Raw genomic sequence first — 26,653 nt, forward strand, 5'->3', positions numbered from 1 at the left:
CATCATCCTCCTTTTTTACCGCCCACCAGGGAGGTGGAAATCAACAGAAAATATCTTCACTGAATTTGTATCTAACATATGCACTAAATTTGATAATGTCCTACTAATAGGGGACATCAACTTACTCCTAGATAATCAGACTGACAGTAATACACAAAACATTTACTTGACTTTTTAAACTTCTGGCAACTCACACAACCAGTCAGCCATACCTCTCACAATAAAGGTCACTTGCTTGACCTATTAGCCTATAAATTTGCAAGCAAAAACAACTTTCATCTAAGTAACCATACTTGGACTCAATCTCCCTGGTCAGATCACAGTAAACTCGATCGTGTTCTCCCTCTATTGGAAGGAAAATATAAAATCAATGAAAAATAAAAGTACTACAACTCCTCACAAAACTAGAAGAAAAATAAATACCTCAACCTTTTGGTTTAACATCTTGAACAATCCTGCTCTTCCTCCAGCAGACAGTAACAACTTCATGATAAATGGTATGACCTATGCATAAATGTCTTAAATAACTTAGCTCCACTCAAATCTACATCCAAACCAACCCAGAAAATTTCACCTTGGTTTAATCAATCTATCCATCTTTTGAAAAGGAAATGTAGAAAACTGGAAAGAAAATGGGCTAAAGACAAATCAAACGAAAACAAATTAACTAGGAAAATTGCCATCGAAACATATAAAAATGAGATCAAAATTGCAAAAACTCATTACTATAACAAAATAATCAATGGTAATTTCCTTAATACCAGTAAACTTTTCAATCTGATAGGGGTAGGAGCAAAAGAAATAACCACAACCACTGAATGCCCACCAACGGCAGAGCAACTGGCTACTTTTTTCGAACAAAAAAAAAAAGTTAAAATCAGAGAAGGAATACTTAAATTAAAAGTCAACCATCAAGATATTTACAAAAAGCAGTGAGACACACATACAGGAATAGCCACCAACAGAATCTGGTCTTCCTTCCAACTACCAGCCAATGACACTGGACTGTGGCATCCCTCAGAGCTCTCCACTCACCCATACTGTTTAATGTAATGATGTCACCACAAGGTAACAGACTAGAAACAGCAGGATTCGAAACATTCATATATGCTGACAATGTTACCATATACATAACCTTCAAAAGAACATTCAAGACGTTACAAAAGGCAAAACTTGATGGAAGCCTGGGCCTCAGAATCCAAACTAAAGCTAAATAAAGAGAAAAAATTAAATTCACAATCTTTACCAACCTATTTGACCAAAACGACTACAACAGTTTCACAATTGACAACACATCATTCCCCATTGACAATAATCTGAAAATTCTAGGTGTAATTATAGACAAACATTTGATTCTCTTCAGTAATCACAAAATGTTGTCTCTTTGGAAATTAAAAAGGATCAGACCCTGTTTATCATCAGATACATTCAGACTATTTGTACAATCATTAACATTATCCCAATTCGATTATTGTAATGCCATATATGCTGGCTGTAAGGAGTACCTGTTGAAAAAACTCCAAACATCTCAAAACAGTGCAGCCAAGTTCATATACAAAATCTCTCGTTTTCAAAGTGCCTCCCCTTTATAAATCAAATTACACTGGCTTCCCATCAAAGTGAGAATCACCTTCAAATTATGTACCTTTATCTTTCAAACTTAAATGGCACAGCTCCAGATTATATGGTACCATTAATAAACTTACCTCAAAGAAACGCTAAATATGAGGCAAGAAACTATCTCAGACTACACCTCCCAAATTACAAAAAAGTGATCTACAGAACAGTCCTCTCTGCAGACTTCACTTACCTAGGAACCAAATGGTGGAACTCCTTACCACCCAAAATATGAAATATACAGGAATATAATAGATTCCATAAAATCCTCAAATCGTTCCTATTCAAACAAACCCCCACAAAGAACAACCATATCTCAAACAACTAATTATTGCCTGAATTGGTTATTACTCTGTTTACCATTAACCTTCTCTTTGCTTCATGTACAATTTCTCATTCATAATAGGTTTTCTAAATGTTAAACATCCATAGCTATCCCAATATGTTTATGATACTGTATTGTAAAATTGGATTCTTACAACAAATTACTTTGTTATGCATTGTTCTTTGTTACTGTTTCTTGTAAGCCACATTGAACTCAAACTTGTTTGGAATAATGTGGGATATAAGTGTCACAAATAAATAAATAAATAAATTCCATAAAGTCTAGCATGTCCTATTAACTCTAATTGTAGCCACAGGTTTGATATATATGCGTTTAACCCATTTAAGTTTCACCTCAGGCTGAAAGCTTATAAGAATGCCCAAACAAAAGGTCACTCAACTAAATTGACATCTTTATTTCCTTTAGCTGAATGGATGGGATCCAGGGTTTGTCTCATGCTTATTTTTCCATTACTAAGTGCAAATTGTTCCTTTTTTCTTTACTTCTAGAGAATTAGCCTTCATGCTGTAACCAGCTTGGTTCGAAGCATACCCCAACAGTCACTTCATCAGAACAGTCAGTTAAGTAGTGGACCTGGATCGGCTGAAGACACCTTGCATTCCCAATTTATCAGAACAGCACAGCCATACAAACGCAAGGTAATTGTGTTAGATATTGCTGGTTTCTTTCATCGATTCTGCATTTGCTAGGAGAGCCATATGGGTTCTGAAGTAGCCACCATGGCAAAGGATTAAAGCATTTTACTTTGACTTCTCTCTGGGTGTAATCTTGGGCTTTGGTTGGTGCTTTTACAGATTACTGTGGCTGTCTTTCTTAGTTCATTCTGCAGTACCTCTTCCCTTCCACATTCAGCAACCACATCACTCTCCAGACTTGTCAATGGCTTTTCTTGTCAATCTGCTGCTGTCTTACTTCTCTGGTTAATTTATGCTCACTTTCCATTGGAGATTAGCGAGAATTTTGCAACACCTCTTCCCACGGTTTATTACTGCTCTTATTTCAGTGTGAGAGAAACAAGGCATTGAACCTCTTTTTATTAACTTAATGAGAGAGAACTTCATACTCTCATTCTTTTTGTTCTCCGTTTTTCTACTCTCTCTCTCTTTCCTGTTTTCCTACTTCCTGTTTACAGTTTCTATGCTCTTTCTTATCATATATCTCTTCTAATTCCCCCATCTTGCCTGACTGCTATCATGGCCAGCTGTTCCTTCTTAGCCTGTGTTAGGATTCACAGGCCTCACCAGCCTGACTTGGTGTCCTGCATTCTACATTAAGGGGAATAGTTATCAAGCCGTGGTAGGGCATTAACCTGTGTTGTTTGCCCCTTGACTCATGTTAAGGGGCTCTAACACTGGCTTCGGTGCCGTAACACAGCATTAATTAGGTTACTCTGCGATACATAGTAATGAAATGCAAATCATGCAAATTCAGGTAAAGCAACTCATTACTATGTAAATACTATAATGCGGCTTATGGTGAACACCTGGTGCCCACCAGAATTAGTGTTAGATCTAGTAAAATAATCCCAGCAAAAAGCAAGGGTTATTTTACCATTGGGGAACATTGGGCAACCAAGTCACAACCTGATGTTTCTGGGCATATCTTAAAGGGGCTGACAACTGTACTAAATAGGTGATGCCAGAGTGCCTCTCCCCCAGCGCAAAACCCCTCTAGCGGCCTTCTCCCAAATCAAGCCTCCTGAATAGTGCCCCCCAACGCTGGGTTAGTGTCCCATATTCATTTCTGTTATGATCAGGTTGGGATTCTTCTAATCAGTACAGTTGTCTCATCAAATCAGAAGCACTGCTGGTATTGAAGCTCTCTTAAATTCTTCACTAGAGAGCCTCCACAAAGCAGATTCTTAATCCTCACCTCATCCCTTCACTTACAGTACTACCAGAACCAGTCTTCACTACTGAACTCTTTTGATCTGTTCCACTCTTGCATCATTATGTGAACAAGTTGCTTGTGATTCCTGAACACTGAGACATTTACCTAGAAAACTGGAGCAACCCTGAGTTGGGAGTCACTCAATTGAGTTCCTGATTCAATCCTGCTTGTCAACGGAGAAAGCAAAGTTACTTACCTTTTGTTCTTCATAGACAGCAGAAGGCATATATCCCCAGATTCTGTATAGGTTGTCCAAAGTTGGGTGTGAAAGTTTGGGTGCTGATCGCAGATCTGTGTGTGAACTAATTAGCTAGTTAACTAACAATCAAATTATTGGTGATAACAAGCACTGAATTGGCAGTAATTAAGAGTTATGCATGGATCTGCCCTACGCCCTATTCTACAATATGTGTGCATACATTTCGTAGTGTGTAACTCCATAGGGGGCGTGGTCATGAGATAGGCATGGGCAGGTCAAGGGCATTCACAGAAATTAGGCACACAATTTTAGAATACCTGTCTTTGCACACCTAACTGCTGTGAGATGGGCGCAAGCATTTACACCAGCTTTGGCAGATGTAAATGCTCACGCCCAAATTTCAGTGCTAAACTAGTTCCGTGCAGAGCAGCTTTTACAGAATACTAGTTTAGTGCACATCATTTTGGCTCCATTTACAGAATCTAGCCCATCAATTCCTCCGGCCTCCCCACAAGTTGATTAGCTGTATAGTAACTGAAGAGACTGAAGGGCCCATTGTAGTCGGAAGGGCAATGCACAATCATTTGTTCTTAGCTCTGATTCGTGCTGCCCCCCTCTGACTCACCTTCCTGTTTGGCAGGACGAATCAGTGGGAGTGCTCTGGCGCAGGTTGCAAGAAGCTTAGGAGGATTGCTGCACTGCCATACTCTATAGAAGCGACTTTTAAAGGTACACAGCGAGGGCGGTGGGGATTGACATGCTGAAATCACAAGCTAGTGGAGGGAAGGGAGGGAGAGAGGGAGCAATTTTGGACCTCGGAGCTGGAAGGGAGGGAGAGAAAGATGCTGACCCAGGATCATGCTGCTGATGGTATTGGTGGGTGCTAAATTTTGTCAGCCTCATAGATAAGACGATCCTGTTTTTTTAAAGGGATATTTTTGTCAAAATTTCTCGAGTTATAGTTGAGTATATAAGGTAGGTTTTTTGAATCCTGTAGAATGATCAGGTCAATTAGGTCCCCTCCTTAACAATGCTGTCACCAAGATATTAATTCATGCTCTGGTTCTAAATCAGGTTTTTTTTTGTTACATTTGTACCCCGCACTTTCCCCACTCATGGCAGGTTCTATGTGGCAGGCAATGGAGGGTTAAGTGACTTGCCCAGAGTCACAAGGAGCTGCCTGTGCTGGGAATTGAACTCAGTTTCTCAGGACCAAAGGCCACCACCCTAACCACTAGGTCATTCCTCCACTCCACTTGTAAAGCACTTCTAGCACTGTAATACCTCTCAACTGAAGCGTTTACAATTACTGCAACGTACTGGTGTCAAACGTCTTTATAATACTTGATATCAGGATCATGTTACCCCACTGCATTCTGAATAACACTGGTTGCCTATCCCCTACCATGTCAAGTTTAAAAGTTTTGACTTTGATGCGTCATGCTTTCTATTCTGGTTTTCCTCTTTAATTCTCTGGTTATTTCCTGTTGCCCTCTTCGGGTGTTGTAATCTGCCCAAGCAAATCTTTTGGTGATTCCACCCCCTTCTACAATTGGATTGGAGTCTATGTGGAAATCTGCATTTTTGGCTCCAATGCTGTGACATTCTCTTCCCCCAGATATGTGATTAAAAAGTTCCTTCCTGAAATTCAAAAACGGAGTAAAGACCTGACTATTCAAATAGGCTTTCACTGGCTTGGTAATTAACAATTTCTACAGTCCTGATTGTATTTTATTGGTTGATAATTGTGCTATATCTTCCTTCCCAGTTTCTTGTCTTGTTCTTTAGTTACACTGGATTATCTTCCCCCTTGCAGTTATTAAAACCTCAAAAAGAACAAGGAGTGGGAGAGGAAATGATGGTCACCGCCCTTGATGGCCGCTTTAGACTGGAGCTCGCGACCATTGCCATCTAATCAGCGGTCCTCCTTCGTCATCGCGGGCTGAGGACACCTGCTTTGTGTTCTGTTGCCATACTGAAGTGTTGGGGAAACAGCCACTATGAGCACTACTGGCCCACGAGCGGTTAATCTGCAGGATTTTGCCTTTAAGCAGTGTGCGGTGCCTTTGGACCTAAATCACAGCAGTGTTGGGGGAAAATACTTGGAGCCTACTCCTACTACCTCAGCTGCGGCTTCGCTGTCTACCCCTTCACAACAACTGACAATACCGGAGCACCCTATGACTGCAGTATAAACTTGGCTGCAAGATATTAAATTGGACCTCAGTGTAGTGTGATCAGAGCTGGCAGCTCTTGGGGCGGAGCTGAGAGGTGAGATTGCGCATCTGGGCCGGCACATCGTAGAAGTACAGCTGTGCGTGGAAGAGCATTCAGAGGTGCTAGCGGACATTACTAAGCAACTTACGGGCAATAAGCAAACCACAAATATCTTCTTGATAAAAAAAAGAGGATCTACAGAACTGCAGTAGTAGGCGCTCAAATTTGAGAGTCCTTGGACTCCCAGAAGCCCCAGAGTACTTAGACTGAGAAGGTGGTGCAGCCATCCTTTCAGCTGATTCAGATCTGTTGATCCAACGTCCATTGGCTTGGAGAGGGCTCATTGGGCGCTGGGACCCATGTCCAAGGATATAGTGGCATGTTTTGTGTATTATAAGGTTAAAGAGACTCTTCTCACTAAGGCATGAGTGCTGGCACCTTATTTTTTTTATTTATTGATTATGACATTTGTATCCCGCATTATCCCAAATAGAGTTCAGATTCAATGTGGCTTACAATCCAATTATAAGAAGGTACTATCTCTGTCCCTAGAGGGCTCACAATCTTGGTTTTGTACCTGAGGCAATGGAGGGTTAAGTGACTTGCCCAGGGTCACAAGGAGCTGCAGGGGGAATCAAACCCAGGATGCTGGGATCAAAGTCTGCTTCACTAACCATTAGGCCACTCCTCCACTTTATACTTAATCTGACTCTACAATGGCTGAAGAAGGCCTTATGAACGGGGCACTTATAAAACTGAAGTTTATCAGGATTTGTCCACTACTACGCTGAAGTGTAGGAATGCATTGCGCCCTTTGACTCAACATCTGAGGGACACAGGGATACATTACAAATGGCAACATCCTTTTGTGTTAGTATTTTATAAAGATGGAAAACTACAATGAATATGCTCCTTGGAAAAGGTGAAGGAACTACACCCCCCAGTAGCCCTGCATTCTTCACCTCCTCTGTGACCTGCGGTTCTGGAGAAGCCCAGATAGCATAGGTTCTCCGAGGACAAGCAGGCTGCTTGTTCTCACGACTGGGTGACGTCCGCGGCAGCCCCCACCAACCGGAAAAAAGCTTTGCGGGACGGTCGGCACGCAGGGCACGCCCACCGCGCATGCGCGGCCGTCTTCCCGCCCGTGCGCGACCGCTCCCGCCAGTTCCTTTTTTTCCGCGACTGGAGACAGTTGTGCTTTGCCGCTCTCTCTGTTTTCAGCCGCCGGATTTCGATCGCGTTTGCGCGGATCGTCGCTTTTCTTTCTAAAACTTCTTGTTTTTTGGTTACCGCCGGTTTCCTTTTTCAAAAAAAAAAAAAAAAAAAAAAAAAAAAAAAAAAAAAACCTGAGCGTGTGGAGCACGCGCTCCCCTTTTCCCTCGCTTCTAGCGGGGACGCCACGTTGCGGCCTAGTGGTCGCTCGGTCGTTTCTTTTTTCGAGGTGTGATTCCAGCCACCATTGACGACTTTGACTTCGCCGACGCGATTTTTCCGTCGATGTCCTCGAAGGTCCCGAGTGGATTTAAAAAGTGTGGTCGCTGCGGCCGGCCGATCTCGCAGACCGACACCCACGCTTGGTGCCTCCAGTGCCTCGGGCCGGAGCACAATATCAAGTCGTGTTCTCTATGTCTCGGTCTCCGGAAACGGACTCAGGTTGCGAGGCAAGTTCTGCGGGACCGTCTTTTTGTAACTTGCGCCGGCCCCTCGACGTCGACCTCGAAGGCATCGGTATCGACGCCCGGCCCTTCGGTACCGGTATCGATGCCCGAGACATCGGCACCGATGGCAGCGACCCCAGGAGAACAGGTCCCGTCGGCCCGCCGGTCCTCCGGTGAGAGTGGAGGTGAGAGGCCGCGTGGGCAATCGGCCCCGGTCACTCCCTCAGCTCGTGGGCCGCGGGACCGAACCCTGTCTGACCCGGTACCTCGAGACCGAGGGGGATCTACCTCCTCCTCCTCCATGCCTTCCGGCGCCGGTGACGGGCATCGCAAGAAGGATAAGAAGCGTCGTCACTGGTCGCCCTCGGAGCATCCGGATATCGGAGAGGAGGCGACGCCGAAGCGTCATCGAGAGGAGAGGTCTCCGTCGGTGGTGGAGGTACCGACGCGTCGGGGTTCCGGCACCTCGGTGCCGTCTCCTGGCCCCCATCAGCTTCTGCCGGCGACGCCCCTACCGGCCCCACCGCCTTTCCCGGCAGCGGGCCTGGACGAGTGCCTCAGAGCCATCCTTCCGGGGATCCTGGAAGGGCTGATGCGCCAGGCTGTGCCGGCGCCGGGGGTGCTTGCGCCCTCGGCGCCGATGACTGTGGCGCCGGCGAGCTCTAGCCCGGCGCCGGGGCCGTCGACACCGCCGCCGCTTGCGGCGCCGGTCTCGACCGCCACGCAGGTGGAGTCCCCGTCGACGTCGATGGAGGGAGCTCCGTCCCCGCCGGCGCGGGAGTCCACCGCTCGACGACACCGAGACCTCGGTGCCTCGACGTCGAGCCGGGCCCGGTTCAGGACTCAGCTACATGAGCTTATGTCCGATACCGAGGATGAGGACTCGTGGGGGGAAGAGGAGGACCCTAGATATTTCTCCTCAGAGGAGTCTACGGGCCTTCCCTCGGACCCCACGCCTTCACCGGAGAGGAAACTCTCACCTCCCGAGAGTCTCTCCTTTGCCTCCTTTGTGCGGGATATGTCTATTAGTATTCCCTTCCCCGTGGTCTCTGTGGAAGAGCCGAGGGCCGAGATGCTCGAGGTCCTCGACTATCCATCACCACCTAGAGAGTCCTCCACGGTGCCGCTGCACAATGTCCTCAAGGAGACACTGCTTCGGAACTGGGTGCGACCATTAACTAACCCCACCATTCCCAAGAAAGCAGAGTCCCAGTACAGGATCCACTCCGACCCAGAGTTAATGCGGCCACAATTGCCCCATGACTCAGCGGTCGTGGATTCTGCTCTCAAGAGGGCACGGAGTTCGAGGGATACCGCCTCGGCGCCCCCGGGGCGGGAGTCTCGCACTCTGGACTCGTTTGGGAGGAAGGCCTACCAATCCTCCATGCTCGTGACCCGCATCCAGTCATACCTGCTCTATATGAGCATTCATATGCGGACCTATGTGCAACAACTGGCGGACCTGGTCGAGAAGCTCCCGCCGGAGCAGTCCAGGCCTTATCAGGAGGTGGTCAGGCAGCTGAAGGCGTGCAGAAAGTTCCTGTCCAGGGGTATCTATGACACCTGTGACGTGGCATCTCGTGCTGCGGCCCAAGGTATAGTGATGCGCAGGCTCTCATGGCTGCGTGCCTCTGACCTGGACAACCGCACCCAGCAGAGACTGGCCGACGTCCCTTGCCGGGGGGATAACATTTTGGTGAGAAGGTCGAGCAGATGGTGGACCAACTGCATCAGCGGGAAACCGCTCTCGACAAGCTCTCCCACCGGGCGCCTTCAGCATCCACCTCAGCAGGTGGACGTTTTTCCCGGGCCCGGCAGGCTGCACCCTATTCTTTTGCAAAGCGTAGGTACAACCAGCCGGCCCGAAGGCCTCGTCAGGCACAGGGACAGCCCCAGCGCGCTCGTTCCCGTCAACAGCGTGCGCCTAAGCAGCCCCCTGCGCCTCCACAGCAAAAGCCAGGGACGGGCTTTTGACTGGATCCACGGGAACATAGCCGCCCTCAAAGTGTCCGTACCGGACGATCTGCCGGTCGGGGGGAGGTTAAAATATTTTCACCAAAGGTGGCCTCTCATAACCTCCGACCAGTGGGTTCTCCAAATAGTGCGGTGCGGATACGCCCTGAATTTGACCTCCCTGCCTCCAAATTGTCCTCCGGGAGCTCAATCTTTCAGCTCCCATCACAAGCAGGTACTTGCAGAGGAACTCTCCGCCCTTCTCAGCGCCAATGCGGTCGAGCCCGTACCACCCGGGCAGGAAGGGCAGGGATTCTATTCCAGGTACTTCCTTGTGGAAAAGAAAACAGGGGGGATGCGTCCCATCCTAGACCTGAGAGGCCTGAACAAATTCCTGGTCAAAGAGAAGTTCAGGATGCTTTCCTTGGGCACCCTTCTACCAATGATTCAGAAAAACGATTGGCTATGTTCCCTGGATTTAAAGGATGCATATACTCACATCCTGATACTGCCAGCTCACAGACAGTATCTCAGATTCCGCCTGGGCGCACGACACTTTCAGTACTGTGTGCTGCCCTTTGGGCTCGCCTCCGCCCCACGAGTGTTTACAAAGTGCCTCGTGGTGGTGGCGGCGTACCTACGCAGGCTGGGAGTGCACGTGTTCCCATATCTCGACGATTGGCTGGTCAAGAACACCTCGGAGGCAGGAGCCCTCCGGTCCATGCAGTGCACTACTCAACTCCTGGAGCTGCTGGGGTTTGTGATAAATTACCCAAAGTCCCATCTCCAGCCAACCCAGTCTCTGGAATTCATAGGAGCTCTGCTGAATACCCAGACGGCTCAGGCCTTCCTTCCCGAAGCGAGGGCCAACAACCTCCTGTCCCTCGCTTCGCAGACCAGAGCGTCTCAGCAGGTCACAGCTCGGCAGATGTTGAGACTTCTGGGTCATATGGCCTCCACAGTTCATGTGACTCCCATGGCTCGTCTTCACATGAGATCTGCTCAATGGACCCTAGCTTCCCAGTGGTTCCAAGCCACCGGGAATCTAGAAGATGTCATCCGCCTCTCCACCAGTTGCCGCACTTCACTGCTCTGGTGGACCATCCGGAACAATTTGACCCTGGGGCGTCCATTCCAAATTCCGCAGCCCACAAAGGTGCTGACGACGGATGCATCTCGCCTGGGTTGGGGAGCTCATGTCGATGGGCTTCACACCCAGGGTCTGTGGTCCCTCCAGGAAAAGGATCTGCAGATCAACCTCCTGGAGCTCCGAGCGATCTGGAACGCGCTGAAGGCTTTCAGAGATCGGCTGTCCTGCCAAATTATCCAAATTCGGACAGACAATCAGGTTGCAATGTATTACGTCAACAAGCAGGGGGGCACCGGATCTCGCCACCTGTGTCAGGAAGCCGTCGGGCTGTGGCGTTGGGCGTGCCACTTTGGCATGCTCCTCCAAGCCACGTACCTGGCAGGCGTAAACAACAGTCTGGCCGACAGACTGAGCAGAGTCATGCAACCGCACGAGTGGTCGCTCCATTCCAGAGTGGTACGCAAGATCTTCCGAGAGTGGGGCACCCCCTCGGTGGATCTTTTCGCCTCTCAGACCAACCACAAGCTGCCTCTGTTCTATTCCAGACTTCAGACACACGGCAGGCTAGCGTCAGATGCCTTTCTCCTTCATTGGGGGACCGGCCTCCTGTATGCTTATCCTCCCATACCTTTGGTGGGGAAGACCTTACTGAAGCTCAAGCAAGACCGCGGCACCATGATTCTGATAGCGCCCTTTTGGCCCCGTCAGATCTGGTTCCCTCTTCTTCTGGAGTTGTCCTCAGAAGAACCGTGGAGATTGGAGTGTTTTCCGACTCTCATTTCGCAGAACGACGGAGCGTTGCTGCACCCCAACCTTCAATCCCTGGCTCTCACGGCCTGGATGTTGAGGGCGTAGACTTCGCTGCGTTGGGTCTGTCTGAGGGTGTCTCCCGGGTCTTGCTTGCCTCTAGGAAGGATTCCACTAAAAAGAGTTACTTTTTCAAGTGGAGGAGGTTTGTCGTTTGGTGTGAGAGCAAGGCCCTAGAACCTCGTTCTTGCCCTGCACAGAACCTGCTTGAATACCTTCTGCACTTATCAGAGTCTGGCCTCAAGACCAACTCAGTAAGGAATCACCTTAGTGCGATTAGTGCTTACCATTATCGTGTGGAAGGTAAAGCCATCTCTGGAGAGCCCTTAGTCGTTCGATTCATGCGAGGCTTGCTTTTGTCAAAGCCCCCTATCAAGCCTCCCACAGTGTCATGGGATCTCAACGTCGTCCTCACCCAGCTGATGAAACCTCCTTTTGAGCCACTGAATTCCTGCCATCTGAAGTACTTGACCTGGAAGGTCATTTTCTTGGTGGCAGTTACTTCAGCTCGTAGGGTCAGTGAGCTTCAAGCCCTGGTAGCTCATGCTCCGTATACCAAATTTCATCACAACAGAGTAGTGCTCCGCACCCACCCAAAGTTCCTGCCGAAGGTGGTGTCGGAGTTCCATCTTAACCAGTCAATTGTCTTGCCAACATTCTTCCCCAGGCCGCATACCCGCCCTGCTGAACGTCAGTTGCACACATTGGACTGCAAGAGAGCATTGGCCTTCTACTTGGAGCGGACACAGCCCCACAGACAGTCCGCCCAATTGTTTGTTTCTTTCGACCCTAACAGGCTAGGGGTCGCTGTCGGGAAACGCACCATCTCCAATTGGCTAGCAGATTGCATTTCCTTCACTTACGCCCAGGCTGGGCTGGCTCTTGAGGGTCATGTCACGGCTCATAGTGTTAGAGCCATGGCAGCGTCAGTGGCCCACTTGAAGTCAGCCACTATTGAAGAGATTTGCAAGGCTGCGACGTGGTCATCTGTCCACACATTCACATCACATTACTGCCTCCAGCAGGATACCCGACGCGACAGTCGGTTCGGGCAGTCGGTGCTGCAGAATCTGTTTGGGGTGTAAATCCAACTCCACCCTCCAGGACCCGAATTTATTCTGGTCAGGCTGCACTCTCAGTTAGTTGTTCTTCGTAGGTCAATTTCTATTGTACCCTCGCCGTTGCGAGGTTCAATTGACCTGGGTTCTTGTTTTGAGTGAGCCTGAAAGCTAGGGATACCCCAGTCGTGAGAACAAGCAGCCTGCTTGTCCTCGGAGAAAGTGAATGATACATACCTGTAGCAGGTGTTCTCCGAGGACAGCAGGCTGATTGTTCTCACCTACCCTCCCTCCTCCCCTTTGGAGTTGTGTGTTTCATCTTTTGCTAGTCATTCAACTGGCGGGAGCGGTCGCGCACGGGCGGGAAGACGGCCGCGCATGCGCGGTGGGCGTGCCCTGCGTGCCGACCGTCCCGCGAAGCTTTTTTCCGGTTGGTGGGGGCTGCCGCGGACGTCACCCAGTCGTGAGAACAATCAGCCTGCTGTCCTCGGAGAACACCTGCTACAGGTATGTATCATTCACTATATCCCAGGGAAAGGGTTGTCTACAACGCCAACTTTCTCAGAGGAAGCTGTCTCAAAATTTAAAAACCTGAATTGACAACCTTGTTATTTGCGTATACTGTTGCATTGCCCGGGATCACTAGAGAGAGCTACAGAAGGAGCTGTTTTCATTTGCTGTGGCGGGGTTCACTTCCCTCCTATCATTGCGTGCCAACACTGTTTTGTTGACATGCTATTTTGGTTTCAAAGGGGTGGTTTGGGTGGGGGGTGGGGGTTGGAGTGGTTGGGTGTATATTGGGAATGCAGGACTATTATCACTTCCTTCTTTTCTAGGATTTCCTCTGTTAATAAGGAGTGGGTGGTTCTCTCATGGGTTCCTATTTTAAGTGGGAGTAGTTCATGGTTGAGTCTAGGTATGCTGTTTCTACAGAATTTGGTATGACAACTCTTTTATGTGTGACCTTGAACATTCGTGGGCTTAATTCCTCTACTAAACACTGTCTCATGGTACATTTTTTTCATATTTGGTGGATTTGTCCGAAGGCACAGCTTTACTGGACCTCTCTCTTGGATTTAATCTGTCAACTTTTACACGCCCCTTACCCTCACTGGGCAGAGTGTTGCCTTTTACACATTAAACCTCCGGAGGATACAGTGGAACACCATAAACTGGCAACACAGGTGTTTATGGCTGGAAAATTGTCATTGGCACAATCTATGTCTCGAGTTCTTCAAAAGTTGGACTTTGTTTTTCAAATGTCCAAGCTGACTGCATTGAGGCGTGGACGCATAGTTGCTTTTTCTAAAGTCTGACATGTTTATGAAACATGGAGATCCACATTTCCTTTTGGGATCTAGTTCTTAACTGGTACCTGCATACCAGGGAGGGGAAGGGTTCTGGGAGGTGTTGGGGGGTTTCTGTTGATTACATAAGTACATAAGTACATAAGTAGTGCCATACTGGGAAAGACCAAAGGTCCATCTAGCCCAGCATCCTGTCACCGACAGTGGCCAATCCAGGTCAAGGGCACCTGGCACGCTCCCCAAACGTAAAAACATTCCAGACAAGTTATACCTAAAAATGAGGAATTTTTCCAGTCCATTTAATAGCGGTCTATGGACTTGTCCTTTAGGAATCTATCTAACCCCTTTTTAAACTCCGTCAAGCTAACCGCCCGTACCACGTTCTCCGGCAATGAATTCCAGAGTCTAATTACACGTTGGGTGAAGAAAAATTTTCTCCGATTCGTTTTAAATTTACCACACTGTAGCTTCAACTCATGCCCTCTAGTCCTAGTATTTTTGGATAGCGTGAACAGTCGCTTCACATCCACCCGATCCATTCCACTCATTATTTTATACACTTCTATCATATCTCCCCTCAGCCGTCTCTTCTCCAAGCTGAAAAGCCCTAGCCTTCTCAGCCTCTCTTCATAGGAAAGTCGTCCCATCCCCACTATCATTTTCGTCGCCCTTCGCTGTACCTTTTCCAATTCTACTATATCTTTTTTGAGATACGGAGACCAGTACTGAACACAATACTCCAGGTGCGGTCGCACCATGGAGCGATACAACGGCATTATAACATCCGCACACCTGGACTCCATACCCTTCTTAATAATCTCTTATTGTTTGCTGTACTGATTTTGATGATGTAATGACTGCATTCTTTTTCTTTACGCTTTAATAAAAAACAAAACAAAAAAAAGAACAAAGAGCCTTCAAGAGTGGGGGCATCAACTCAATTTTTGAAAATTGAGTTGACGCCACCATTCTTGAAGGCTCCTTGTACTTTTTGTAGTTTTCCACTCACTTCCTGCAGCCCCTGCAGTCATTAACTGTTGTATACCACAATGCTGTTGTGGCTATGTCTGAATTGCGGTATATCAAATAAATAAGTAGCTAACTAAACTTCCTTGTTCAGGTTGTGAGGGAACTATAGTGCATTAGAGATGCAGAATTGCACATTTCAGCAGTCACGCAGGGCCCTGAATTATTGAAAAAGTATTTTTGCTTATAGCTACTTACAAAAGAGATTCCTTGTTTCACGCTGACTTTATCTCTCTGCAGGAAAAAACAGTTTCCCTGCAGAAGGTCAAGAAGAAATCCAAGGAGGAGTTGCCATCTCCAGAAGAGCATGAACTGACCGGCTTTGTCTACCCATATAATGACTTACTGGTCTGGGCAGTGTTGATGAAAAGACAAAAGATGGCCCTGTTCTTCTGGCAGCATGGAGAGGAGGCCATGGCTAAAGCCCTAGTGGCCTGCAAACTGTACCGGGCAATGGCACGTGAAGCAAAGGAGAGCAACATGGTGGATGACACTTCAGAGGAACTGAAAAAGTATTCAAAGTAAGTGTCCTCCCTTCATTTCAGTTAATAATCTAATTTAATTTGAGGTGGGTTGTATAGTTCAAATCTTTTTGTTGGTATTTGAGATAAATAAACAAAGATACGAACAATAAGATATGTGATGTTTCAGCAAACTTACAAATAACAGTGAGAGTTATTTTTTAAATTTATTTACTAGGATTTATTTACCGCCCTTTTGAAGGAATTCATTCAAGGCGGTATACAACAAGAATAAGTCAAACATGAGCCATAGACAATTACAGCAGTAAAAATATTCAAATAACAATTGTATTCAAATAACAATACAAAGTATGGCATAGTAATCAAGGTCATTATATCATCCAGTTTTTTTCTATTTACATATGAAAGAACTGTGTAATAGATATTTGTATTCCAATACAGTGGCGTAGCAAGGGCGGGGCGGTGGGGTGGTCCGCCCCGGGTGTCAACGGGCGGGGGTGCTCTGATGGCGAGTCCCTACCAGCTCCATCCACCCGGCAGCTGTGTGGTGCGGCGCCTCGCGTCTGCGCTGCTGTAAGAGAAGAAAATCACCTCGTCGGGCCTTCCCTCACTCTCTGTCCCGCCCTCGAGGAAATAGAATGTTACATCAGAGGGTGGGACACAGTGAGGGAAGGGCTGACGAGGCAATTTTCTTCTTTTACAGTACTGTAGAGTCGCGCGAGGTGCCGGGTGCACAGAGCTGGTAGACAGGTGGGGACTGGGTTGGGGGGGAGGGGGTGTGTGCCGTCTCTCCGTGTCAAGCCGGGGGGGGTGTCGTGTTGCCCTGCAGCCGGGGGGGGGGGGGTGTGTGCACACAGCAGCGATCCGCCCCGGGTGGCACCACAGAACGCCACTGTTCCAATATGCACTCATATTTGCTAAATAATATTACTCACTTCCACCAAATAGTCATACTCAAATTAGAATTGGCTTTCCATTGATTGAGTATTAATTTTAAGGCTGTAGAAATTAGGAAATCAAATAGATGTTTGTCTGCATCTGATAAAGGGGAAAAAATTGCTAAGGATTTCTATATAACTGTTTTGACAGATCATCTACAATATGGAGAATAGTGATATGATATCCTGTTTCAGGCCAGAAAGTCTGTAAATTGGGACATTCATATATCATATGTAGGAGAGTGCCAGGTGACTTAAAAGTGGACCAACATAAATTGTTATTAGTTGGACCACTCTTCCAGGATTTAATTGGGGTCTATAGAGAATGATAGAGGAAAAATAAAGATTGAGCAATAGAGGCAGAAAGTGAAGTTCTTGGACCTCGTAAACCAAAATTTTGTCCGTATTTGATCAGTAAGCATACTTCCAATAATCTTCTTCAAGACTCCTTTTGTGGCTAAAGAAAATTTGCGGAAATTAATAAGAAAAAGACTGTAAAATGAGGAAATTATATGTTGTAACTTAACATTAGGTGAAAATATACATGTCCAGCCTGGACTTTAGTTTGGGCTGGTTACAACTTGATAATAAAATCAATGCAATAAAATACATGAATAAACAACTTAACGAATACATATTAAAACATTTGACTCACTAAGACATTGATTCTATTTTAACCCAATGCCAAGTACATACATTAAGAAGAAATATATTAAAAACATAAAAGCTTTGGGTAGAGGAAGTGACATCACTGAGATAGATGGATGCCTAGAGTAGGCGCTCTGTCGTGAGCCCAAATGTATTCCCTCTGAAAAGCAGTTAGAAAGAGTATTCTACCCCTCATTGGTTGTCAATCCTTTAGCGATATGGAGGTGGTGTGATATGGTGACAAAGAAGAAATGTGACGGTGGGAAAGACCGTGTAATGAATAGAGGCCTACATGGTGCAGCCTTGACTGAAGAGGAGACCTGGGACACATCACACGTGGAGAGAAGTCCAGTCCTTGAGTGGTCGGAAGCGACAATGATGCTATCTTCAGTAGGAGTCATTAAAACAAGCTTACAAGCGTTGATGGAGGAAATTAAAGCTGAGATAACTCTGAAAATGCAGACAAAGGATGCAGGGCAGGAGCTGAGATCGGTTTTTGCTGATATGGGAGTGCATATAGATGGAGTAAAAGCTCGCTTGGATGGTTATGAGGATACAGTGGCAGAGGTGCAACGGGGAATTGAGGCACTCTAGGAGGCATAACAGAACTTGGTGCCTGAAACTGCAGAGTTTATGGACATGATAGAGTTAGTGAAGAAGTTTTCTGCTTGGCTTCTTCAAGACGAGTCTCTGTCCCTACTGATAAAATGAGTGCATAGATCCCTAGGACCCCAAATTATGGATAAACCACATGACATAAGAACATAAGAATAGCCAAACTGGGTCAGACCAATGGTCCAATTAGCCCAGTTTCCTAATTCCAGCATTGGCTACTCCAGCTCACATGTACCTGGCAGAAACCCAATTAGTAGTACCATATCATGCTACCAATCCCAGGGCAAGCAGTGGCTCCCCCCATGTCCATCTCAGTAACCAGGAACTTTTCCAAACCTTTTTAAAACCCAGATACACTAACCACCATTACCACTTCCTCTAGCAACGAGTTCCAGAGCTTAACTATTCTTTGAGTGAAAAAAATGTTTCCACCTAATTGTGTTAAAAGTATTTCCATACAGTTTCTTTGAGTGTCCTCTGGTCTTTGTACTTTTTGAAGTGAAAAATCGATTCAACTCCACCCACTTAGGGTTACCATTTTTGCCTTGACAAAAAAGAGGACACCAATAGCCACACCCCTCCCCACCCCTCCCCACCCTCACACCACAGTCACCTTGACTTGACCCCCCAAAAGAAAGCCATCCCCTTCTATATATTTCCCTCCCCCCAAACTTTTTCCAGCCTCCCTCCACCCACCTTTTTTACAGCTCCCTCACCGTTCTACCCTTTACCCACATTCCACATCCCCTCCCCTCCCCTCCCCTACCTTACTTTATCGACTTGTACTCTGGTGGTCTAGTGGCCTCTTCAGGGCAGGAAAGGAGCTCATTCTTTCCGATGCTGCTGCTGGCACTGCTTCAAAATGGCTGCCGACACTTCAAGCGGTGACCTAGCAAGACTTCAGGAAGCCCGCCGCTTAAAGTCTCGGCAGCCATTTTGAAGTGGTGCCAAGCAGGAGGCTTACTTGTCCTCTTTTTGAGACACTGTGGGACATCCAATTCCAGCCTGCCCGTTTGTCCGCAAACCTGGATAAACAGGCAGGCTGGAAAAATCCGCCTGGACGTCCCACAGTGTCCTCAAAATGAGCACATGTTTGGGTAAAACCGGATATATGGTAACCCTACCACTTCTCCACACCACTCAGGATTTTGTAGACCTCAATCATATCCCCCCTCAGACGTCTCTTTTTCAAGATGAAGAGCCATAACTTCTTTAGCCTTTCCTTATACTGGAACAGTTCCATCCCCTCTATCATTTTGGTTGCTCTTCTTTGAACCTTTTCTAATTCCACTTTGTCTTTTTTGCGATATAGTGACCAGAACTGAACACAATACTCATGGTGAGGTTGCACCATGGAGCAATACAGAGGCATTATATTATTTTTGGTCTTATCATTTTCTTCCACAGATTTATAGGTAAAGAACAGTTGCTGCTTAAAGCCAGTGAAAGGGTCCCATGCAATGGTATGGCTTCAAAGTGGAACTTTACCAAGACTTGGCCCTCAGTATGCTACAGAACCTCAAGGAATTCCATGATGTTACTAGAGAACTGGCCCAAGCCAAGTGGGAATATAAGTGGACTTTCCCATTTGGACTGGTGGTTACAAATAATGGACTTCATAAGCAAGTGGCCATTGTTAGTAAAGCTTAGTATTTATTACAACTAGAAGGTGTAAAAGTTCCCCTGAGGGTGGACAAGACTACAGAATGCCTAGATGTTTGCTAGAGGTTGGCGGGGTTTCAGTGGCAAAAATTTGATAAGAAGCTGGGCTGTGGAGGAAAATTGGAAGCTGCCTCTGGTTCTGGTCGAAGGGGACAGGTGATCTATGGTTGCCAACCTAAGTAACTTTTATTTGTGGGATACTGCCAATGGACACTGTATAAATGGAGCAATGTGTGATTGTGATTGTTGAATGTGTGGTAGTGGGTGGGGGTTACTGAGGATGAGAAGGCAAAAATGGTGGGAACTGGGGAGTAAAGTAGTTGGTGTGGGGGAGGGGGGAGAGGGAATTTCAGAGAGCAAGGATTGGAGAGAGGGAAATGTGATGGGAGCTGATTTCATTACCAATGGACTGCTCGCGGCGTTACTTCCTTGTTATATGGTGGGAGGCATTGTATTTTCCCATGGGTGTGTGGCTTTGGGGTGGGGGATCGAAGTGTGTGGGAAAGAGATGAGGGGTGAGTTAATGGGAGAGGGGAGGGAGGGGAACTGAGATATGTGGGGAATATTATCTGTTCTTTGGGTCTTGATGGAAACCTCAAACTTAAAAGTACTAACCTATAATGTGCAAGTCTTAATTCACCATTTAAGAAAAAAATGTTGTTTTGAGAATTACATCGGGTGCGGAGTTCTATATGCTTTTTACAGGACACCCATTTTCTGAAGAAACATGAATGTTATGTGTCTGACCCAAGATTCCCAAAGGCTGTTTGGGCCTCTACCTCTGGTTCCTGCAAAAAGGGATACACAGGGTTGCTTTCTTTGGTAGTGGTGCTGATGAATGGGGTTAAGTATACATTGGTAAATTTATATGTGCCCAATGATAATCAGGGGGATTTTCTACGAAACCAGCTCTCTGTTATTTTGCAATAGCAAGAAGGACATCTTATCTTAGAAGATGACTTTAATCTGACACTTACCCCAAGGATGGCAATATGGGGAGGGGGGAGGGGCCACAGATGGTATATGGTAGAAGAGAGAGGACAGAGATGCAGATGTTTGTTGAAATCCTTAATGTAATGAATGGCTGGAGGTGGATGCATCCAGTGGAACAGGATTTCACATATTTTTCCCCAGTCCAACAATCTTATTCACAAATTGATTTATTTATTTTTTATAAGGGGTTGTTAACATGTCTAGAGGGGCATTGAGCTGACTAAATGGCCAGACCATGCTATTATTTGGGTAGGCTTGCAGGAAGGTGCTACAACTCAAGGCCTCCTATATTAGAGGTTGAATGATAGCCTGTTAGATGATCCATTTGATTGCTATTGCTACATATGTCATGCAGTGCAGCGGCTAGAGAGGGCACATAAACATCAATCAGGTAGGCGGGTTCTATTATTGCACTTAGAGGAGGCACGTAGGAAACTTATGGACAGGAAGATAGAAGAACTGCACTATTAATTACAACAGTTAAAGCAATGGGTGGATCTTGAATAAGGTGATAGCAAGAAAATACCTTTGATGCATTTGCTGTGGGGGGGGGGGGGGGGGGGGAATGGGTTTGAAAGGGTATGGAAGGCCCTTTTCACCAGCTCACTTTGAGGGCTAGAAAGGGACTAGATCCTAGTTATTGGATGGTAGATGATGTTCATAGTATACTCCCATACGTTTTAATAAATATTTTGACCCAGGGAAGGCACAGGATATCTTCCATCACTGGGAGAACCAAGGTTTAGTGTGTGTGGGACAATTCCAGGATTCCCTTACTTTTTACTTTGGGGAGCTACAGGGCTCCTATGGTGGATTGGCGCCTAGGTACTTGTTCCCTTATTTGCACACTAAACATTATTTACAAAGTTCTAGGATCCTGAGGGATCTTTGTAAGGGGAAGATTGATTTTGAAAATCTTTTAGGGCCAAAACTACAGAAAGGGGTGACTTCTCAGATATATCAATGCTTAAATACTAAAAAGGAGGTGAAACGTAAGTATATGGGGGATTGAGAGGAGGATTTGGGGGAGGGTTTTGACAGGGTCGGATTGGGAGGTGATCTGGTTTAGGATGAGATCTTTGGGTATAGCAGCAGTTATTTTGGAAAATGGGTAGAAGGTGTTGATGCACTGGTATTTGACCCTGGTAAAACACTGTAAATTGCTGAGGAGAGGGATAGAATAATGTTGGAGGAGTTGTGGAATGCATGGGACTTACCTTCATATGTGGTAGAGATGTGGATTGCTTCGAGAGTATTGGGAGAAGGTTTTTGCAATTATCTCAGATTTTACAGAAGCATATTGACCCCTCCCTGGAGATAGTTGTCTTGAGTGTACCAGTGATGGGGCTGGATAATGGGGAGGATATGCTTGTTCAGCTGGGCATTGTGGCAGTGAAACTGATTCTAGCCTCATGATGGAAACAGCCAGTTTGCCCAGACTGGAGAGAAATGGTGGAGAGGTTGAGTAGGGTGGTATGAGATGTACTGTATGACAGCAATTAAGTATAATAGAGTGCACCTTTTTGAGAGGAGATGGCAAAGATTTTAAATTTGGAGGACAGAGATATTTCAATAAGCTCTATTTGGAGGAGGGACATGTGTTTGGGTTCCTGGGGGGGGGGGGGGGGGGGCACTGGTGTATGCTACATAGAATGACCTTTTCTTGTTTGTGATTTGTTATACGGGGGGGGGGAGGAGGAGGGGGACCACTTTGTAATATTGTTGTAATGAGTGGGTGCATTGAAAAAAACACATGTACTTAACCAAGTATTGTGGTTTGTATTTGATCTTTTCTGTTTAGAGCTATTCTTGTTTACTGTTTTTATAATTAAATAAACAACTAAAAAAGTAAAACAAAGCATAAAAGCTTTGAAGTAGATTCCTAACAATAATTTTGTCTGTGTATCTCCTGTCACATTGCTTTCTATGGGGCTGATATTGAGCCCACAGAGGTCAGTGATTTCAAAGGCGCCGAGTGCTGTGAACAGAAATGACCTGGATATTTAATCCCAGGCTTAATCTAGACACTGGCACTGAATATCTAGAATTTGGTGGCTGCTGGAAGTTATTCGGGTGTTGGCTGATATTCACACAGATGCCCGGATACTTGCCTGGATAAGTTAGGATATCCTTTTGCTGACTTAACTTTATTTGGGTACTTACCTGATTAGTGGGCTGAGAACTGCTCACTGAGTAACTCCTGACTTCACCTGGACTCTGTTCCTGGACCGAGCCTGCACTAACTGGATAGAGCCATGGTGGTCTCCATGGATCTTCAGTAGCAGTATCTGGTTATGTGCTGCTAAAAATCCAGGGGAAAATCCAGTGGGAGATAACCAGGTAAGATCCTTTCCTACCTTATTATCTTCCACTGAATATCAGCCCTGTGTTTTTTTAAAAGGTGAGAAGTTCTATTCTTGACTTGTTTTATTTTTGCCATAGGGAATTTGGGCAGCTTGCCTTGGATCTTTTAGAGAATGCATTTAAACAGAACGAGCAGATGGCCATGAAACTTCTAACATATGAACTAAAGAATTGGAGTAACTCGACTTGCCTGAAGCTGGCCGTGTCCTCAGGGCTACGCATCTTTGTATCTCATACGTGCACACAGATGTTATTGACTGACATGTGGATGGGACGTCTAAAAATGCGTAAGAACTCCTGGCTTAAGGTATGTGGCACCACATGGCAATGTTCAGTTTTGAAACCTGGTGTTCCGTGCTCAGATCTCACGTTTGCTGCTTATTATGTAGGATAGATTAACTTGAGAGAAATGACTGGTGGGTGCTCACAGTCAGACAAGGAGGAGGAGTGGTCTAATGGTTAGTGTAGCAGGTTATAGACCAGGGGAACTGGGTTCAATTCCAACTGCTGCCTAATGGTTGGCAGTGGGTTGAGATCCTGGGGAATCAGGTTCAATGCTTTCAGCAGCTCAGTGTGACCCTGGGCAAGTCACTTAATCCTCCATTGCCCCAGATGCAACAGTAGTACAATGTACTACTTAGATTGTGAGCCCACTAGGGAAAGACCCAGTATCTGTAAAATGAAACTGTAAACCACTTAGGTCTGAGTGGCATATAAAATACTTAAATGAATGAAATGAATAAGGTACAGTGGTGGAAATAAGTATTTGATCCCTTGCTGATTTTGTAAGTTTGCCCACTGACAAAGACATGAGCAGCCCATAATTGAAGGGTAGGTTATTGGTAACAGTGAGAGATAGCACATCACAAATTAAATCCGGAAAATCACATTGTGGAAAGTATATGAATTTATTTGCATTCTGCAGAGGGAAATAAGTATTTAATCCCTCTGGCAAACAAGACCTAATACTTGGTGGCAAAACCCTTGTTGGCAAGCACAGCGGTCAGACGTCTTCTGTAGTTGATGATGAGGTTTGCACACATGTCAGGAGGAATTTTGGTCCACTCCTCTTTGCAGATCATCTCTAAATCATTAAGAGTTCTGGGCTGTCGCTTGGCAACTCGCAGCTTCAGCTCCCTCCATAAGTTTTCAATGGGATTAAGGTCTGGTGACTGGCTAGGCCACTCCATGACCCTAATGTGCTTCTTCCTGAGCCACTCCTTTGTTGCCTTGGCTGTATGTTTTGGGTCATTGTCGTGCTGGAAGACCCAGCCACGACCCATTTTTAAGGCCCTGGCGGAGGGAAGGAGGTTGTCACTCAGAATTGTACGGTACATGGCCCCATCCATTCTCCCATTGATGCGGTGAAGTAGTCCTGTGCCCTTAGCAGAGAAACACCCCCAAAACATAACATTTCCACCTCCATGCTTGACAGTGGGGACGGTGTTCTTTGGGTCATAGGCAGCATTTCTCTTCCTCCAAACACGGCGAGTTGAGTTCATGCCAAAGAGCTCAATTTTTGTCTCATCTGACCACAGCACCTTCTCCCAATCACTCTCGGCATCATCCAGGTGTTCACTGGCAAACTTCAGACGGGCCGTCACATGTGCCTTCCGGAGCAGGGGGACCTTGCGGGCACTGCAGGATTGCAATCCGTTATGTCGTAATGTGTTACCAATGGTTTTCGTGGTGACAGTGGTCCCAGCTGCCTTGAGATCATTGACAAGTTCCCCCCTTGTAGTTGTAGGCTGATTTCTAACCTTCCTCATGATCAAGGATACCCCACGAGGTGAGAATTTGCGTGGAGCCCCAGATCTTTGTCGATTGACAGTCATTTTGTATTTCTTCCATTTTCTTACTATGGCACCAACAGTTGTCTCCTTCTCGCCCAGCGTCTTACTGATGGTTTGTAGCCCATTCCAGCCTTGTGCAGGTGTATGATCTTGTCCCTGACATCCTTAGACAGCTCCTTGCTCTTGGCCATTTTGTAGAGGTTAGAGTCTGACTGATTCACTGAGTCTGTGGACAGGTGTCTTTCATACAGGTGACCATTGCCGACAGCTGTCTGTCATGCAGGTAACGAGTTGATTTGGAGCATCTACCTGGTCTGTAGGGGCCAGATCTCTTACTGGTTGGTGGGGGATCAAATACTTATTTCCCTCTGCAGAATGCAAATAAATTCATATACTTTCCACAATGTGATTTTCCGGATTTAATTTGTGATGTGCTATCTCTCACTGTTACCAATAACCTACCCTTCAATTATGGGCTGCTCATGTCTTTGTCAGTGGGCAAACTTACAAAATCAGCAAGGGATCAAATACTTATTTCCACCACTGTATATACACATAGGACGTCATTTTCTAAAGCTTTTTATGTATGTACATGCGAAGAGACCTTTTAAAAATACAGATGAGCATACAGACATAAAAAAGTAATCACATGTGTGGACCACGCATAGGTGAGGCCCCACCTAAAGTATTGTGTTCAGTTGTGGAGGCCGTATCTTGCTAAGGATATAAAAAGAATTGAAGCGGTGCAAAGAAAAGCTACGAGAATGGTATGGGATTTGTGTTACAAGATGTATGAGGAGAGACTTGCTGACCTGAACATGTATACCCTGGAGGAAAGGAGAAACAGGGGTGATATGATACAGACGTTCAAATATTTGAAAGGTATTAATCCGCAAATGAACCTTTTCCGGAGATGGGAAGGCGGTAGAACTAGAGGACATGAAATGAGATTGAAGGGGGGTAGACTCAAGAAAAATGTCAGGAAGTATTTTTTCACGGAGAGAGTGGTGGATGCTTGGAATGCCCTCCCGCGGGAGGTGGTGGAGATGAAAACGGTAATGGAATTCAAAAATGCATGGGATAAACATAAAGGAATCCTGTTCGGAAGGAATGGATCCTCAGAAGCTTAGCGGAGATTGGGTGGCAGAGCCGGTGGTGGGGGCGGGGCTGGTGGTTGGGAGGCGGGGCTAGTGCTGGGCAGACTTCTACGGTCTGTGCCGTGAAAATGGCAGATACTAATCAAGGTCAGGTATACACAAAAAGTAGCTAATGTCAGAACACAGTATGAGCTGTTAATCCCAATGAGGTAATCTAATACTGCACAAACTGATTAGTAGCCAATCACAATCCTAAAGGGTTGTGTAAGGTGAAAAGCTAACAATAGGAAAGCAGGTTTCTGAGGGTTTTCCTGCTTTCCTATTGTTAGCTTTCACCTTACACAACCCTTTAGGATTGTGATTGCTAATCAGTTTGTGCAATACACAAAAGTAGCACATATGAGTTATCTTGTTGGGCAGAGTGGATGGACCGTGCAGGTCTTTCTCTGCCATCATCTACTATGTTACTATTTGTATTGTGTTTGACACCCATAATCATTGCAAAATGTCCGTGTTATTACCTGTTTCTCCATGCTTCAGTAAGCTTTTCTGTTTCTTAGAAGTGTACCACACTGCTTTTTGTATAGTCTTCTTACAACTGAGAAAAACAGGTTTTAGCACAGTTGTAGGTTTCAGGGTTTACAGTGAAGGTGTGCCTTGAAGAAGTGAAATAGTGCAGATAGGTGTTAATATCGTACCCTTGTTCCATGTGCATGTTTAAATAGAGATCAGTGAGTTTCATGGGTCTCTTTCAATGCATGTTTCATTTAAAGGTCATCCTCTGCATTCTTCTAACCTCCTGCCATCTTGATGCTTGAGTTTAAGAGCAAGGCAGAAATGTCTCATGTCCCCCAGCTGCAAGATTTTCATCAATTTACACGACTCTATGTGGA

The 26,653-nt window shown here is 46.0% G+C and overlaps 1 protein-coding gene across 1 annotated transcript in view; it reads left to right on the forward strand.

The window, feature by feature from the left end:
- The window catches only part of LOC115463328 (transient receptor potential cation channel subfamily M member 6-like), a 107,409-nt gene extending 80,756 nt beyond the window's left edge, over positions 1-26,653 (forward strand). Inside the window, exons 15-18 of the mRNA XM_030193731.1 lie at positions 2,452-2,601; positions 15,409-15,689; positions 22,949-23,177; positions 26,534-26,653. Coding sequence (XP_030049591.1) covers positions 2,452-2,601; positions 15,409-15,689; positions 22,949-23,177; positions 26,534-26,578 — 705 coding nt within the window. The 3' untranslated portion in view covers positions 26,579-26,653. The remainder of the gene's footprint in view (positions 1-2,451; positions 2,602-15,408; positions 15,690-22,948; positions 23,178-26,533) is intronic.

This window comes from Microcaecilia unicolor, chromosome 2 (genome assembly GCF_901765095.1).
Source record: "Microcaecilia unicolor chromosome 2, aMicUni1.1, whole genome shotgun sequence".
Lineage (NCBI taxonomy): Eukaryota > Metazoa > Chordata > Amphibia > Gymnophiona > Siphonopidae > Microcaecilia > Microcaecilia unicolor.